Genomic DNA, 14,490 nt, shown 5'->3' on the forward strand with positions numbered 1-14,490 from the left:
ATTCTATTTCTTCACTCAACAATCTCATCATGATAAAAGTAAAACTGAATTCACAGGAAATAGTGCGAAACGAAACGTAAATCATAGGCGGCTGTGAGCTGAGGGCCTACCGGGAACCACGTTCGACGTGTTGCCTCCCTGTCACACTTACGTACGAATTTACAAGTGCGACAGAGAGGCAATACGTCGAACGTGGTTCGCGGTAGGCCCTCTGACAGCTGACTGAGCTCACAGTGACGGAACAAATAACAAAAGTTTGCAACGAGTTCATCGTGATGTTCAGATAATTTAGTTTTGTCTTATAGTGGTAATACTAATATATATACCGAAATATCTAAACAGGGACATTGTTTACACGTTTAAATATACCCGTGGCTCTACCTTGGTGTCTTTTGCATGCAAAAATGTAGTGAAAAATATTGCCGCCTGCGTTACCGGCGGCGCGAATGTTAGTGTGCTTTTATTTACATCACTTTGCTGTTAAATCATCTGAAGTGGTAAGTTAGTTATTTTTATATATAGTGATATCTAATTAGAAGAAAATATGGAATTTGTTCTCCTTAGTTTGTTAAAAAACAGTCTTACAGTTTTAAGGTTACTATTCTAATTGAAATATATTATTATTAAACTGTAAATAATATCAAGTAGCAAGGATTAAAATTGAACAAACAATAAAAATAATTTACAGCTAAATTAGAACCAGTTTCATAAAAGCATCAAAGTTTCTATGTAGGATGTGGGGGCTAGGTCCTTGGTTAGATTCTTATTTCTTAACTTTATCTGTCTTCTGTTGTTCAAGTTCTTTTCTTCACCTCGAGAATTGCATTCAAATTAAACATTTTTATGTGTAAAGGATGTTAGGAGTATAATTATATTATATGGTTTGGCCCAGGACTGTCTCATACCAAACATAGAGAAATTCATCATATACACCCAAAAGAATAGGATGAGTATAACTTTCCTGGTTCTTACTGACTGACAAGTTGCGTTTGACTATAAAAATAAATCCATTGTATCTAGTTTTTGTTTGCCGATGGAGTTCAGAGAAATTCAGAGAATATAGTAGCCGATACTGAAAATATGCCAGTACCTCACCTCATTTGAAGTAAGACATTGTAACACCTCATTTTTGAAAATGAGGTACTCATACAAACTCATTTTAAATTGATGTCCTACCCATCACTACTAAACTGCACTCAGATGACCACTCAACATATTAGTAATAGAGGTGTGAAATTTCTTTGCTTATTATTATTACTGTTTATTATGTTTTTATGATTAAATTATACTGATATATGGTTGACTAATTATTTTAAATTGTTGTAAATATATTTATGAAAGTTGGAACAAAAGTCTAGCGCATTCATCCACGCGCGTCAAAGTCTCACACGTTCATCCACGTGCGTTAAAGTCTCGCACGTTCATCCACGTGCCTTAAAGTCTCACACGTCCATCCACGTGCGTTACATATTGTGTATACCTACACAAACACATCGATTATCATGGCGCTTCCTATCTACTGATACTAGCGTCTGCACATACGTCATCGATTCTTTATATGAAAACCACTCAACGTATAGCTATGTATAGCTCTGACTACATATGACTCTACATATGACTCTACATATGACTCTACATATGACTCTACATATGACTCTACATATGACTCTACATATGACTCTACATATGACTCTACATATGACTCTACATATGACTCTACATATGACTCTACATATGACTCTACATATGACTCTACATATGACTCTACATATGACTACATATGACTACATATGACTCTACATATGACTACATATGACTCTACATATGGCTCTACATATTACGCGTAAGCGTAAATGTTACAACTTTACACTTTTACAATACTACACGCAACTTCAGAGATATCCACAGAATACACTATTATTCCAATTAAGGTCCTTTGTTTTTTTCATTTAGGTAAGTATGATTTACTACTATTACAGAAACAAACGAAAATAATAAAATGTAGCAACCGTTACTGTCAGATAAAACACTGCAATTATGAATATGATTTTACTTTAACGTCATTCAAAATATTCACATCCTATAAATAAAGGGGTAAATGAGTTTCTAAATGTTTAAAGTATGCGTAACTCGCAATCAAATATTATATCAAATAGTTAAGCATATCGATTTCCCATCGACCTCTTATTTCTCCATGATCATCATGGTAACACATAGATTTATATACATTGATTAAGTACTCGTGCCAAAATTACTGGCCCTTACAAGGTTGTTATGATGAAACTGATTACATTCGTTAGTCATAGAATTTAGGCGTGATGACATACAGTTATACAGTCTAAACAAAAGGTGACCGGTTATCAAATTGAATCCATTGAGATTCAAGTCCACGATATCTAGTATGTGTAAATTGACACAAAAAATACTTTAATGCTCAGCGCACAAAGTTACGAGTTACGTATCTTGAGGAGTGTGCAATAGAAACACAATAAGATCATATTACATAAGTACATTCGTTAACGAGTTACTACTCGTATATTCAACAAACGACATACGCTCCATAACATGGAGATTTAATATAGATGTAGGTATGTCCATACCAGAGTTGGGCAAAATTAGTTAAATTAAAAAAAATGAGAATCGTAACGTTAGTTTTAACAACGGCAGCTTATTTTGTAAATTTATTATGAGTTTATCAATTAGCTTGAATTCGATATGACACACTTATGATTTTATCATCGATCACGGGTTTGAAATTATTTTAATTATTCGAGAAAAATGGTTATCATGGTTATTGAAACTAATGTTTTAGTTGATACAGTTAAAATAAGGTTCGTTTTACGACCGCTACTTTACTCCTTATGAAATCATTTGACTAAGCTTTATTTTAGTTTAATCACAGATTGCAATTATAAGTGCCCAACTCTGATTCATACTATTATTACGTTTAACATCCAACATGTCATAGAGGTGTTGTATTTCCATACAAGAGGGAGATAATTATAAACACGTGTTCTAGTCATTTAGCTTCATCGAGGCTTTTATAAGTAATGCTGCGTTGGGCAGCGTCGCTGAATGAAAACCGACATCAGCATAAAACCACTAGGTTAAAAAAAACATTAATAGCTAATAGCACTAGGTACACAAGTTACATAACGTAACCCTGCATTATGGTTTCCAATTTGAACTTAGATCGACACGTCATTTTCTTTTAAATAATGTATCAATCTTGTCGTTATTGTGCGCATGGAATCGCAATATTATGAATAAACTTACATAGTGATCAGAATAATTTTAAAGTGGAGTTCCGAAAGGTCATATATTATAATGCCCAACATTTTAATAAAAGCAATCTCTTAGATGCATTCGTAACAATACTAAGTTATACACTGACGCAAATCGCGTTTAAAAACTTCGTACTAGAGGCATTGCTAATACAAACGTATCAGGGGTTTACTTCAGAGGTATTCAATTGGCAAGATTTTATTTTTAGTTTACTCATCGGTTTCACGGTTACAAAGCCAGTGTATTCATACAATTTTTAGAAACGCAAACTGACCTCAAAAGGTGCAGCAGATCGTAAATCTTAATGTACATAAAACAATATCCTACTGTAGTCCGTTACTACAGTTGTACTATGCTATCTTGCTTCGCAATAAAACTAAATAATGAGTCCTTAGTTTGATATAATCGATGTGGTACACCATCATACAATTGAGTTTGATAAGATAGAAGCATTATAATGACATTTGATCTGATTTTCACTAACTCATATGTAATATTCAGAAACGCTTAAATGACAACTGTAGATTTTATATTCCATATTTTTATTATAAGCGAGATTACCCGTCATCCGTTCGTACGTTCTTTCTACACATACACATACCAAAATTGAGCAAATCATCATGATTATCTTTAATGATATATACAGTATATGACGTTGACGGTAGGTTATCAAACCAATTTTATTTAAAGTAAAAGGGATTAAAAAAAAGAAATATAAAGAACTGACTTACCATAATTAAATACACTTTCCGGTAAACATAGTTTACTTACTGATACAAACGAAAAAGAAAAGAAAACCTTACGTTCGTGCGGCGTGGACAAAAATCCTATCGATTTTTGTTGGATCCAACTTCTGAGTTGTTGGACTATTACCGGGTTGATGATAATAGTACATTTCGATGCTAGTGCGGAAGGTATGTCATTACTTCACGAGTACCGAGATATAGACTCGGGACGAGTGAAGAATGACATTTCCGCACGTGTATCGAACGACGTTTTTTAATACAGTTGCGAAAAAATAAGAAAAACATTGTTAATCGTACACTAAACAAAAGTGGTAACAGTGACAGCTCGGTTAGACGTCGTCTTTAAGTATATTATATCTATGGGCGTTTGGCAGCTATTCCGTTCCATTCAGTCAACTTATTAAGAACGGAATTTTCAATATTGAATATTAAAAAATAAACGTGTTATAATGATGAAGAGGTAAGTAATTAAATATGAAATATGTAATATTTTTCGTATTCTTACATTAACGGTAGGTTTTTATGCTGATTACGACGTTTAAAGGAAACTTATATTAACACTCATCAATAAGTAGTCGTGAATTGGAACAAGTATAAAATTAAAAAAATTGGAAAAGTAAAAAGCACTAGTTCGAGATAACCAACTTTCCGCACGCTAAACAGCCACGTAAAGTAGCACTTTTTGAGCAACTGTATTAAAAAAACTATTACTTGTACCAATATTTTAACTTTATTCATTTGTTACAAACATAATAACAATCAATTTACAATAAATTATTCAAGACGTCTTCACTCTAACTTGTCCGTACTCGAACTGGCCACTTGTCACTGAGGTACCCGTCTTTTATAATAATTCAACATGGCGGGAACCAGTGACAAGTATGAGTCAATTGATACTCTTTTATAAATTAATCATAACCAAAAGTAAGAATGATCAAAATATAAGCTATTAATAAATAATGATCCTTACATGTTCCACCAGTTCAAGCCCGACGTGTCATCCTCCGCTGTGCCGGAGCCGATTTTGCAGCAGCAGGAATCTGACCCGACACTGCAGAGTGCCACCGAAGGACTAAGGTCTCAGTTTGAAGGTGACGTCTTCTCCACCCAGCAGAAGAGCGAAATCCTCACAGCGAAGTGCTCACCAGACACACTTGAAGTTTTAGGAATATGGACAGACTTCCATACTCTGATATGTGACTGAATTCACATTTGTAATAATATAAAAACAAAAACCCCGTCAGCTGAAAGAAACATTTCAAGATTAATAACTAGAAGCATGTGCTCTGCTAATCTAAGAGACATTATATGATCTAAGTTTCTCACCAACTGGAAATTCCTAGAGTGGACTCATCTCACAGCTCTGATCTCCCTCCCGACCACATTGTTTTACCAGCAGACTGGAAACAAAGCGAAATGGTCAAATAAAGATTCAACAAGGAGTTGCACCTGAGGACATCCATATATTATCATAATCTACTTACTGTTTGTGGCAAAAATAACAACTGCATGAGCTCCCTAGCTCATGGATGCAGCGGCTACTGCATAACCAAGCCTCTGATCGATGCTACCAGAGCATGATGTATTTCGCTTCACTGTTCTATGTAAGAAAGATGCCCATCCAGGGCGAAAACCAACCAGGAAATGATCTCAAGCCTAACTATCCCTGGGATGACACAATCAAAATAACAGTAACTAATGAAATTCATGGAATATTTTTGTATGTAAGTATAACTTAAAGAAATAAATCATGTTTAATTATTTAAACATATTTCAACCTATTTTGTATTTATAAATTGAGTTTTTGATTTAAATATTTATCAATATTATTCCATAAATTTAGGATTTAATTTGAAGTAGCAACACCATCAGCTTCAATTTGTTTCTTATTGGCTGAATGCCTGTCATTTATATTGTTGCTACATCAAAGACTTCCTTGCCATAGAACAAAACTATCCTATATTCGAGACAATCCTAAAAACGTTAAACTGGGCTAACCATACAAAGTGCCGTGTCACAGTACGATAAAAAAAGGAGCAAATAGTCAACATATATGTATGGTGTTAGTATAGTTGACTTTACGTCCTTTACGATTACCACAACAGAATACATAGGTATCACCAAAGATACCGATAGAATCATTGTATTGTCTTTTATTATATAATACCTCCTAGAAACAAAATAACACCATACCACATACTCCCTACTATAGTTAGTATTTTACTATTTTATAGCATTTAGAAAAAAGGTAATAGTAGTTTATGTGACTGCTACATAATGAGAGGCATTAAAATACGAGTGTGGGTTTAAGAAACGAACGTTAGTGAGTTTCTTAATAGGATCACACGAGTGTTTTAATGCCTAATTATGTACAGTTACATACACTACTTTATCTAAACACATACTTAAAACTAACTAAAAGATAAACTGTACGTCAAATGGTGGTGAATGAAAACTTTTTTCACGCATGTCACACATCCTTAGTTTTTTTAAATTTTAGACAAAAGAATGAAGTCCCTATTCTCATGTCACTCGAGATCAAATGTTGTGCGGTTTATATTTAAAAAACATACTAAATTGACGTTTCGTATCGATAACTGTTTTAATATCTATGGATACTAGAATAGAGACCTACTTGAGTTTTGACTGCTGTTCCAAATTTAAACTCATAACCTACAAAAATCTATAACGTTATGTACATTAAAGTACAAATTTTCCTACTACCACAGATAAGAAAGTTCTCATAGTAAAATTGATTGTAATAAAGCTTGTCATTTCCTACGGTTTCTGAACGTATTATAGAGCACTAATGACATGTGTGTAGATAAACAATCTTGACGTGTCATTTTATTGAAAAATAAGTTACGGCAAATATTATGTAGGTACATTCGTTTGTTTTCATCGTATGTAGTTACTGATTTTTAACCGACTTCCAAATCTCAAAGAAGGAGGTTATCAATTCGGTTGTATGTTTTTTTTTATTTTTTTATTTTTTTTTATGTTTGTTACTCCATATCTCCGTCATTACTACATCGATTTTGAAAATTATTTTTTTGATTGAATGTATATGCATACAGATTGGTCCCGTTTTTGTCAAAACCCAGTTCTGATGATGGGATCCATGAGGAATCGAGGGAACTCCTCAAATCTTAAAGGCATACATATAGTGATTTTTGGGTTTTTATCAACAAATCAAGCATATATTATTTTATTTTATTTTATTTAATTTTATTTTATTTTATTTTATTTTATTTTATTTTATTTTATTTAATTTTATTTTATTTTATTTTATTTTATTTTATTTTATTTTATTTTATTTTATTTTATTTTATTTTATTTTATTTTATTTTATTTTATTTTATTTTATTTTATTTTATTTTATTTTATTTTATTTTATTTTATTTTATTTTATTTTATTTTATTTTATTTTATTTTATTTTATTTTATTTTATTTTATTTTATTTTATTTTATTTTATTTTATTTTATTTTATTTTATTTTATTTTATTTTATTTTATTTTATTTATTATTTATTTTTATTTATACACCCAAAAAAGTGACATTTGATGAAGTGGAACTGCTGATGATGATCAGAACGGAACTCTTTAACGACGAATAGTTCACGGTTGGCGATTTGTCCTCTTCGTTATGTTTGTTAGGCCCACTTGCACCATTCCACTAACCCGGGCTTAATCGGTTAAACTGTTAACACAGTGTCAAATTGTACTGGTAACCATTGTAACTCCATGGTTTAACCGGTTAACCCCGGGTTAGTGAATGGTGCAAGTGGCCCTTAAGCAAGTTAAGTTTTTAAGCCACATTTTTGTCAAGCTCGAGTTCTGATGATGGGATCCATGAGGAATCAAGGGAACTCCTCAAATCTTAAAGGCATGCGTATAGAGATTTTTGTATTTACATCAGAAAATCAAGCACTTTCATTAAAAACTGTTGCATTTGATAAAGTGGAACTGCTGATGATGATTAGAACAGAACTCTTCAACGACGCATAGTTCACGGTTGGCGATTTGTCCTCGTCGTTATGTTTGTTAAGCAAGTTAAGTTTTTAAGCCACATTTTTGTCAAGCTCGAGTTCTGATGATGGGATCCATGAGGAATCAAGGGAACTCCTCAAATTTTAAAGGCATGCGTATAGAGATTTTTGTATTTACATAAAAAAATCAAGCATTTTCATTAAAAACTGTTGCATTTGATGAAGTGGAACTGCTGATGATGATCAGAACAGAACTCTTAAACGACGCATAGTTCACGTTTGGCGATTTTTCCTTTTCGTTATGTTCGTTAAGCAAGTTAAGTTTTTAAGCCACATTTTTGTCAAGCTCGAGTTCTGATGATGGGATCCATAAGGAATCGAGGGAACTCCTCAAATATTAAAGGCCTACGTATAGATTTTTTGTATTTACATCAGAAAATCAAGCATTTTCATTAAAAACTGTCGCATTTGATGAAGTGGAACTGCTGATGATGATCAGAACAGAACTCTTCAATGACGCATGGTACACATTTGGTGATTACGAATTTCGATTTTGACTTGGACTGGGACCTGGACTCGGACTCATACCCGGATCCGGTTCGGACCCGGACTCGGATCCGGATTCGGACCCGGACTCGGAACCGGACTCGGACCCGGACTCGGATTCGGACTCGGACCCGGTCTCGGACCCGGACACGGACCCGGACTCGGACCCGGACTCGGACCCGGACTCGGACCTTGACCCAGAAAACCACTATGATACCTTAACTAAATAAACAACTATGATTACATTGATTACCTATCATAAAATTAATGTAGGTATAAAGTACGATGATGCCAATCTTACTAGCCCCTCCCGCTTAAACCCCCGTACACCGCACGGCATGCGCCATTAAGTGGGTTAGGTTAGGTTTGAACTGCGATCCTCACAGAACCGAACAAGGATTAGGTTAGGTTAGAACTGCGAGCCTTACAGAAACGAAATGCTACTTGAAAAGTGGGTTTGATTAGGTTCGAACTGCGATCCGCACAGAACCGAACTGCTATCTGAGGAGTGGGTTAGGTTAGGCTAGAACTACGACCCTCATGGCTCCTCTTCACGATGGGCCAACGCCGGCCACTCCATGGGACGCATTTATGCGTTAGAGGGAGCAAGTGATATTGCTATCTCATTCTACCGCATGGCTGCGTCCCTTGTGTGGTGGCCGTGAGTGGCCGGCGTTGGCCCATCCTGTAGAGGAGCCATTATACAGAAGCGAAATGCTAGTAGAAAAGTGGGTGGTTTTACCTCCTTTTCTACATAGTGTACCATCTACAATAATCTTTCATCGGCCCCCATGGAAGTCGGTTTTTTTTTCTTAAAAATTATTAAAAAGCGTTTTTCAATTAAAAGACATGTCAAGATCGCGCAGTAGTCTTTTACTTATGCTAAAAAACGAACTATAGTCTACTATAAATTTTTGGCCTCTCGTACATGTTATTTGCATTCAAGATTACATAATTATAATTAAAAAAAACTACAGGTAAATAGTGATGATGATGAATGACGCCGATGTTCAATTTTCTAGACATTGACGCGGTTTTTGACCCTGCAATGTCGGAAGGCGGAGCAGACAGCTGCGCTCCGTCTCCGCTACATCAGAGTGAGGAACGCGGTGACAGAGCTGGACGGCATCATCAGGAAGCTGGAAAAGCTGGGGCCTGGGCTCTACGTGGCCCAATACGAGCAGCTGCGTTGCGACAACGAGAACTTTATGAACAAAATAGAAGGTCCGGTTTTATCAAAACCCGAAGTTACACGGCGCGCGAATTCGCATGCGATTTTAGTTACATGGTTACATTGCGGAAAATGGGTTACGTCTAATACAACCAACCTATCATAGCCCGCAATGTAATGAAACTCGTATGCGAGTTCGCACGCCGTTTATATCAGCCCCTATTTTAATGTCAATACGTCAAGAATTACTTTAATAATAAATTATAATATGCGTTAGGATAAGCGTAGGGTTTGCACGACGGATCCGAAATGTATGGGAAGATCCGCGGATCCGGATCCAGATCCGGATAATTTCATACATTTCGGATCCGGATTGCAAACCCTAGATAAGCGCTAAGCTGTTAAGCTAGATTAGGTGGAATTGATTGAATTTAAGTGATGATTTGATATTGTTGAATTTTCCTCGCGTTGGTGTGGTGAAAACTGTTGTCACTCGGGAGCAAAATTTGTTTAATCCTCGTGCCTTAAAACCCTCGCAACACTCAAATTAGAATCAATATTAGAACGACGGGTTAAATGACAGCTTTGCCCCCTTTTAAAACAAATACTATCACACATCACGAACATGTCTTCAGGTAAAATCCTCTTGGCAAAAAGGGATGCGAGTTTAATGGCGATAATTGAAAGGGTTAAAGTTAGTTTACCCTATAAAAATCATGATGTCGGCTACAGTCTCGGAGTAATTAACAACGGAGACGCCATGTCTAAAATTTTCGGTACAAAATAGTCTGCCGTTTTTTGCGGGGGAGGGGCACATCAAATGTATAGGTACGTCATGTCAGATAAACGTCAGTCCATACATATGGTTGACATGTGGTTGACCATTGGCCGCCTATTTTCGACAGAGGGGAACGCCTGTTAATGGCGGCTCCGTTGTTAATTACTCCGAGGCTACAGTGCATTATTAAGACGTTTGGGAAGTTATAAGACGTAAACTTTAACTTTCTGAATTTTTTATGTACTAGCAACGTGATATCACACTTAAGGAACGTTTTACTGTCCAACAATGAAATAAATCTTTTACGACCATTATTACCATTACTATCCCCAAACTTTCCACTCTCCGTTGACAAATAAACGTGTCACTAATTGGCCCCCAGTATCCACTTAGCCAGGAATACCATTTTTATTACCAGAACGGGAGGATGAGCTCATCAAGAACCGTAATAACTGCGTGGAGCATAACCAGATCTTGGCACACATCAGAGAGAAGATGCATCACACTGATCATGTGATCGACATAACAGAGGGCGATCTTGGGGATGCGGAGATGGAGTATTTTAGAGCCCGAGAGGATATGAGTGTTATCAAAGTAAGAATGAACTGTAATGTTAACACCGATGTTAGAATATGTTTATTAGACTATGCGCACTATCTAACTATTATAGAAATAAATAAAAAAATATTTTTAAATTGAATTCCAAATTATTAGTGTTTTATATAATGTCATACCTAAGTTTTTAATTTTTTTTTTTTTCGTAAAGCATCCACATTTGTTACCAGTTCCGACGTTTTGAATTTTTGTAAACGACTCACAAGGTATTTTTTTCCTTATAGGTATTTAAAATAAACAACATGTCACTGAAAAAATTTGTTACGATCTAATTTTGTTTTATTAAATCTAGAACCGGCGTGACAAACTTCGCTGGTGCTTGGCGGCCGAGCGACTGAAGGCGGGCCTCCTTACCAGAAAGGACTTGTTGCGTGACTACCAAAACGCTATGGATGAGGTAAGTTACAGAAGTATAATTAATGCATAGGGCGCGATTCGGATTTTGAAATAGATATCTATTAGATATCTTTTGGACATCACCAAGATACGATAACGATATGTTTAAGATCTAACAAGTCAAATTTGACTGTTGTGCGATTCTGGAGATACTCTTGAACGATTTCCACAGGATATGAGTTAGAGATCCAATTCACATCTAATAGATAGGTATCTTACTCTATCTAACGTAAAAGTGACATTGGTTGCCCGAATTGCGCTGCAAAAGAGAACTAGTCGATATCTAAACTATAACGTATCAAGAATGGATCTAGTACGTGTCGTCTCTTGTGAATATCTTGAAGTTCAAATACGGGAGTATCTATTTATTACACAATCGCGGATCAGTATCGCCGTTATACGCGCCACCAGCATGTGTATCCGAGGCACACGCCACCGTTTTAAGTCGACCGCCAGGTGGCTTGGGTTCGACGACGGTGCCGCCCTTCCACACATCGATTGAAACCACTTTTCTACCCTACCCACATATATATTACCTAACCCTTTGCCTATGTACATATGATTGTTTTAATGTAATAAATTTTTGTTGGAGTACATTTATTGCACAAGTAAATCAAAGAACACTTTTATTGAATAATTGAATTAAAATTAAATACATTCATAACGTACCTTACTACACATTTCAAAATTATTCACTCACAATGTACAACTAAATTAGTTTTACTCTGATTTTATAGACAATTCCATGAAACTCAAATGACGTTATTCATAAACGCGCTACAAGTCTCGATTAGCTTTGTCGTAATCTGTCTTTTTGAATTAAGTTTTTCTAAAAAGGAAAGGGATAAAGCATTCAATTTTCTAATTGAAGCTTGTAAAGTTTTATAAATATATGGGATATAAATTACATTTTATTTACACAGGTCGAAACAATGAGAGAAAAGAAAAAACGCCTAGAAGAATTAATTCGCAAAACCACTGAAAAGGTAAGATTAGCGCGCAATCTAATGCAGCAGCAGGCAGATGGCGTTAGCAACAATTAATCTGGAAAACTTACCTGTCTAAAATGTGTATAACGAACATTGTGCCCCATAGTGTACAGTCGCCTGGAATAATATGTTACTCTTTGAAGGTTACAGGGGGACGATTTTTGAAATTCGACCACTCGATTTCGTGTATTTCGTTAAATGATATCTCCACTAATAGGCGTTTAAATTCTACTAATAGAATTGAAATCGAGTGGCCAATACAACTAGATTCCAAATTTTGATCGCTCGTATCTCAAAAATTTGCATTTCTCCGTTTTCCACCGATTTTCGAGTGACGAAATCGAGCGACCGAAATTCAAAAATCGGCCCCCAGGTTACATAATAAGGTTAAAGTCCAATAGGGTTGTTAACTATATATACAATATAGAATATATGTAATATATTTAATTATAACGAGATATACAAAGAGAAGGTAATTTACATGCGATTTAGATATGTGACACGCTCTTATGGCTTTACAAATAAGATCGTGCCCGATATTTTTGCGGCCTTTGTTGTGTGTGTGTGACATATTATAGCAGGTGACTGTACCATGCAGTCTCTTCTTTATCAGTAAAGCATTTCGCTTAGTCTCCATGTTTAGGAAGTCAACGTCTAATGTAGGCACAGAACAAATAATGTATTCCGTGAATGTATGTAACAAGGTTATTTACCAAAATTTGCAAACCTCGGTCGTGCCATGTAGAGCAACAAATATTGTTTTTTACAAAAAGCCAATAGGTGGCTTAAAATGTTTGCAAGGTCCTAAACAAATACAGGCGGGAGTTTAGAACTGTCTAGCGAGGCTGAATATGTTTTATTCGTATTTAACACATGTGTTAAAATAACTTAGGTACTTACTTTGTATGTACGTATTCGATGAAACTCAGACAACATATTTTGTTAAATTACTAACGTACCTAGTCTAAGTTTTCTCTCAAGAGCACGATTATCTAAACAGATGTGGTCACGAGCAAAGTTAAAGAAAAATTACGTAGCTCGGTTCGCCATAAAACCGTACCTACTTACGCTCTCATTTCAATTTCAAAACGAGTTGCTATATTGCTCTGGAACTTTGTACTTGCAATACGATTGCAATTCGTTTATGTAGCGTCAGGTACATAAGATAAATGAGTTTATGCCAAAAAAAATCATTTTGTACTGACTGTACTTTTCTTACAACAGGCAACTAATTAATACTCATCGAGACAAATCTAAAAACCCCAATTAGGTTCATGTTATTGTATGTGCAAAGTTTTATTACAAACTAACACGTAAGTACCTAGTTTTAAACCGCGATCGAAACTTCGTTTGTATGGGAAAGAGAAATTCCGCCCAGCTTGCTGCGGACTCTTCAAAACGTGAGAGATCTGTCAAATTCCATGCAAAGGAAAGAACCGTCTTTTGGATTGTAATCTATTATTTACCCACGGGTTATTTTAGCTACTTATCTACTAACTTTATTTTAATATATTTTTTTATTTATTCTGACGGTTTCAAAATATTTTAAGTATTTGCTTGAAAAAACCACCACCACCAACCAAGCAGGAAAAAATTGTTAAAATAAAACTTTTAATAAAAGTAAAAACTGGGGTTTTATTTTGTAAATATAATTATTTTTACAAAAGTTAAGTTTATCGGGTTTTCTTCATGAAACAATAGTTACATTAGCAGTTATGCTAATGTATGTACTATAACAAGAGAAATCAAAGGCACAAAATTACTTAAACAATTAAATTTTGACAATTCGCTTGTTGACAGTCAGCTTTCGTCAGCTGTCATATTCATCCATAACAAAATAGACCTTTAGGTAGGTATGGAACATTAGGTGGATACTTAGGTATTTTAAAAGGTGATGTTCCAACAATAGTTGATAACAACTATTGTTGGAACATCACCTTTTAAAATTCCTAAATATCTAAAATAGAACCGTTA

General features: G+C 35.1%; 2 protein-coding genes across 2 annotated transcripts in view; both read left to right on the forward strand.

The window, feature by feature from the left end:
- LOC134667339 (coiled-coil domain-containing protein 96-like) overlaps nucleotides 1-12,676 on the forward strand; it is a 77,969-nt gene extending 65,293 nt beyond the window's left edge. Inside the window, exons 7-10 of the mRNA XM_063524697.1 lie at nucleotides 9,590-9,791; nucleotides 10,935-11,110; nucleotides 11,424-11,528; nucleotides 12,451-12,676. Coding sequence (XP_063380767.1) covers nucleotides 9,590-9,791; nucleotides 10,935-11,110; nucleotides 11,424-11,528; nucleotides 12,451-12,570 — 603 coding nt within the window. The 3' untranslated portion in view covers nucleotides 12,571-12,676. The remainder of the gene's footprint in view (nucleotides 1-9,589; nucleotides 9,792-10,934; nucleotides 11,111-11,423; nucleotides 11,529-12,450) is intronic.
- The window catches only part of LOC134667338 (lysophospholipid acyltransferase 7-like), a 470,374-nt gene that overhangs the window by 422,941 nt on the left and 32,943 nt on the right, over nucleotides 1-14,490 (forward strand). The window lies entirely within an intron of this gene.

The sequence above is a fragment of the Cydia fagiglandana genome, chromosome 9, assembly GCF_963556715.1.
Source record: "Cydia fagiglandana chromosome 9, ilCydFagi1.1, whole genome shotgun sequence".
Classification (NCBI taxonomy): Eukaryota; Metazoa; Arthropoda; class Insecta; order Lepidoptera; family Tortricidae; genus Cydia; species Cydia fagiglandana.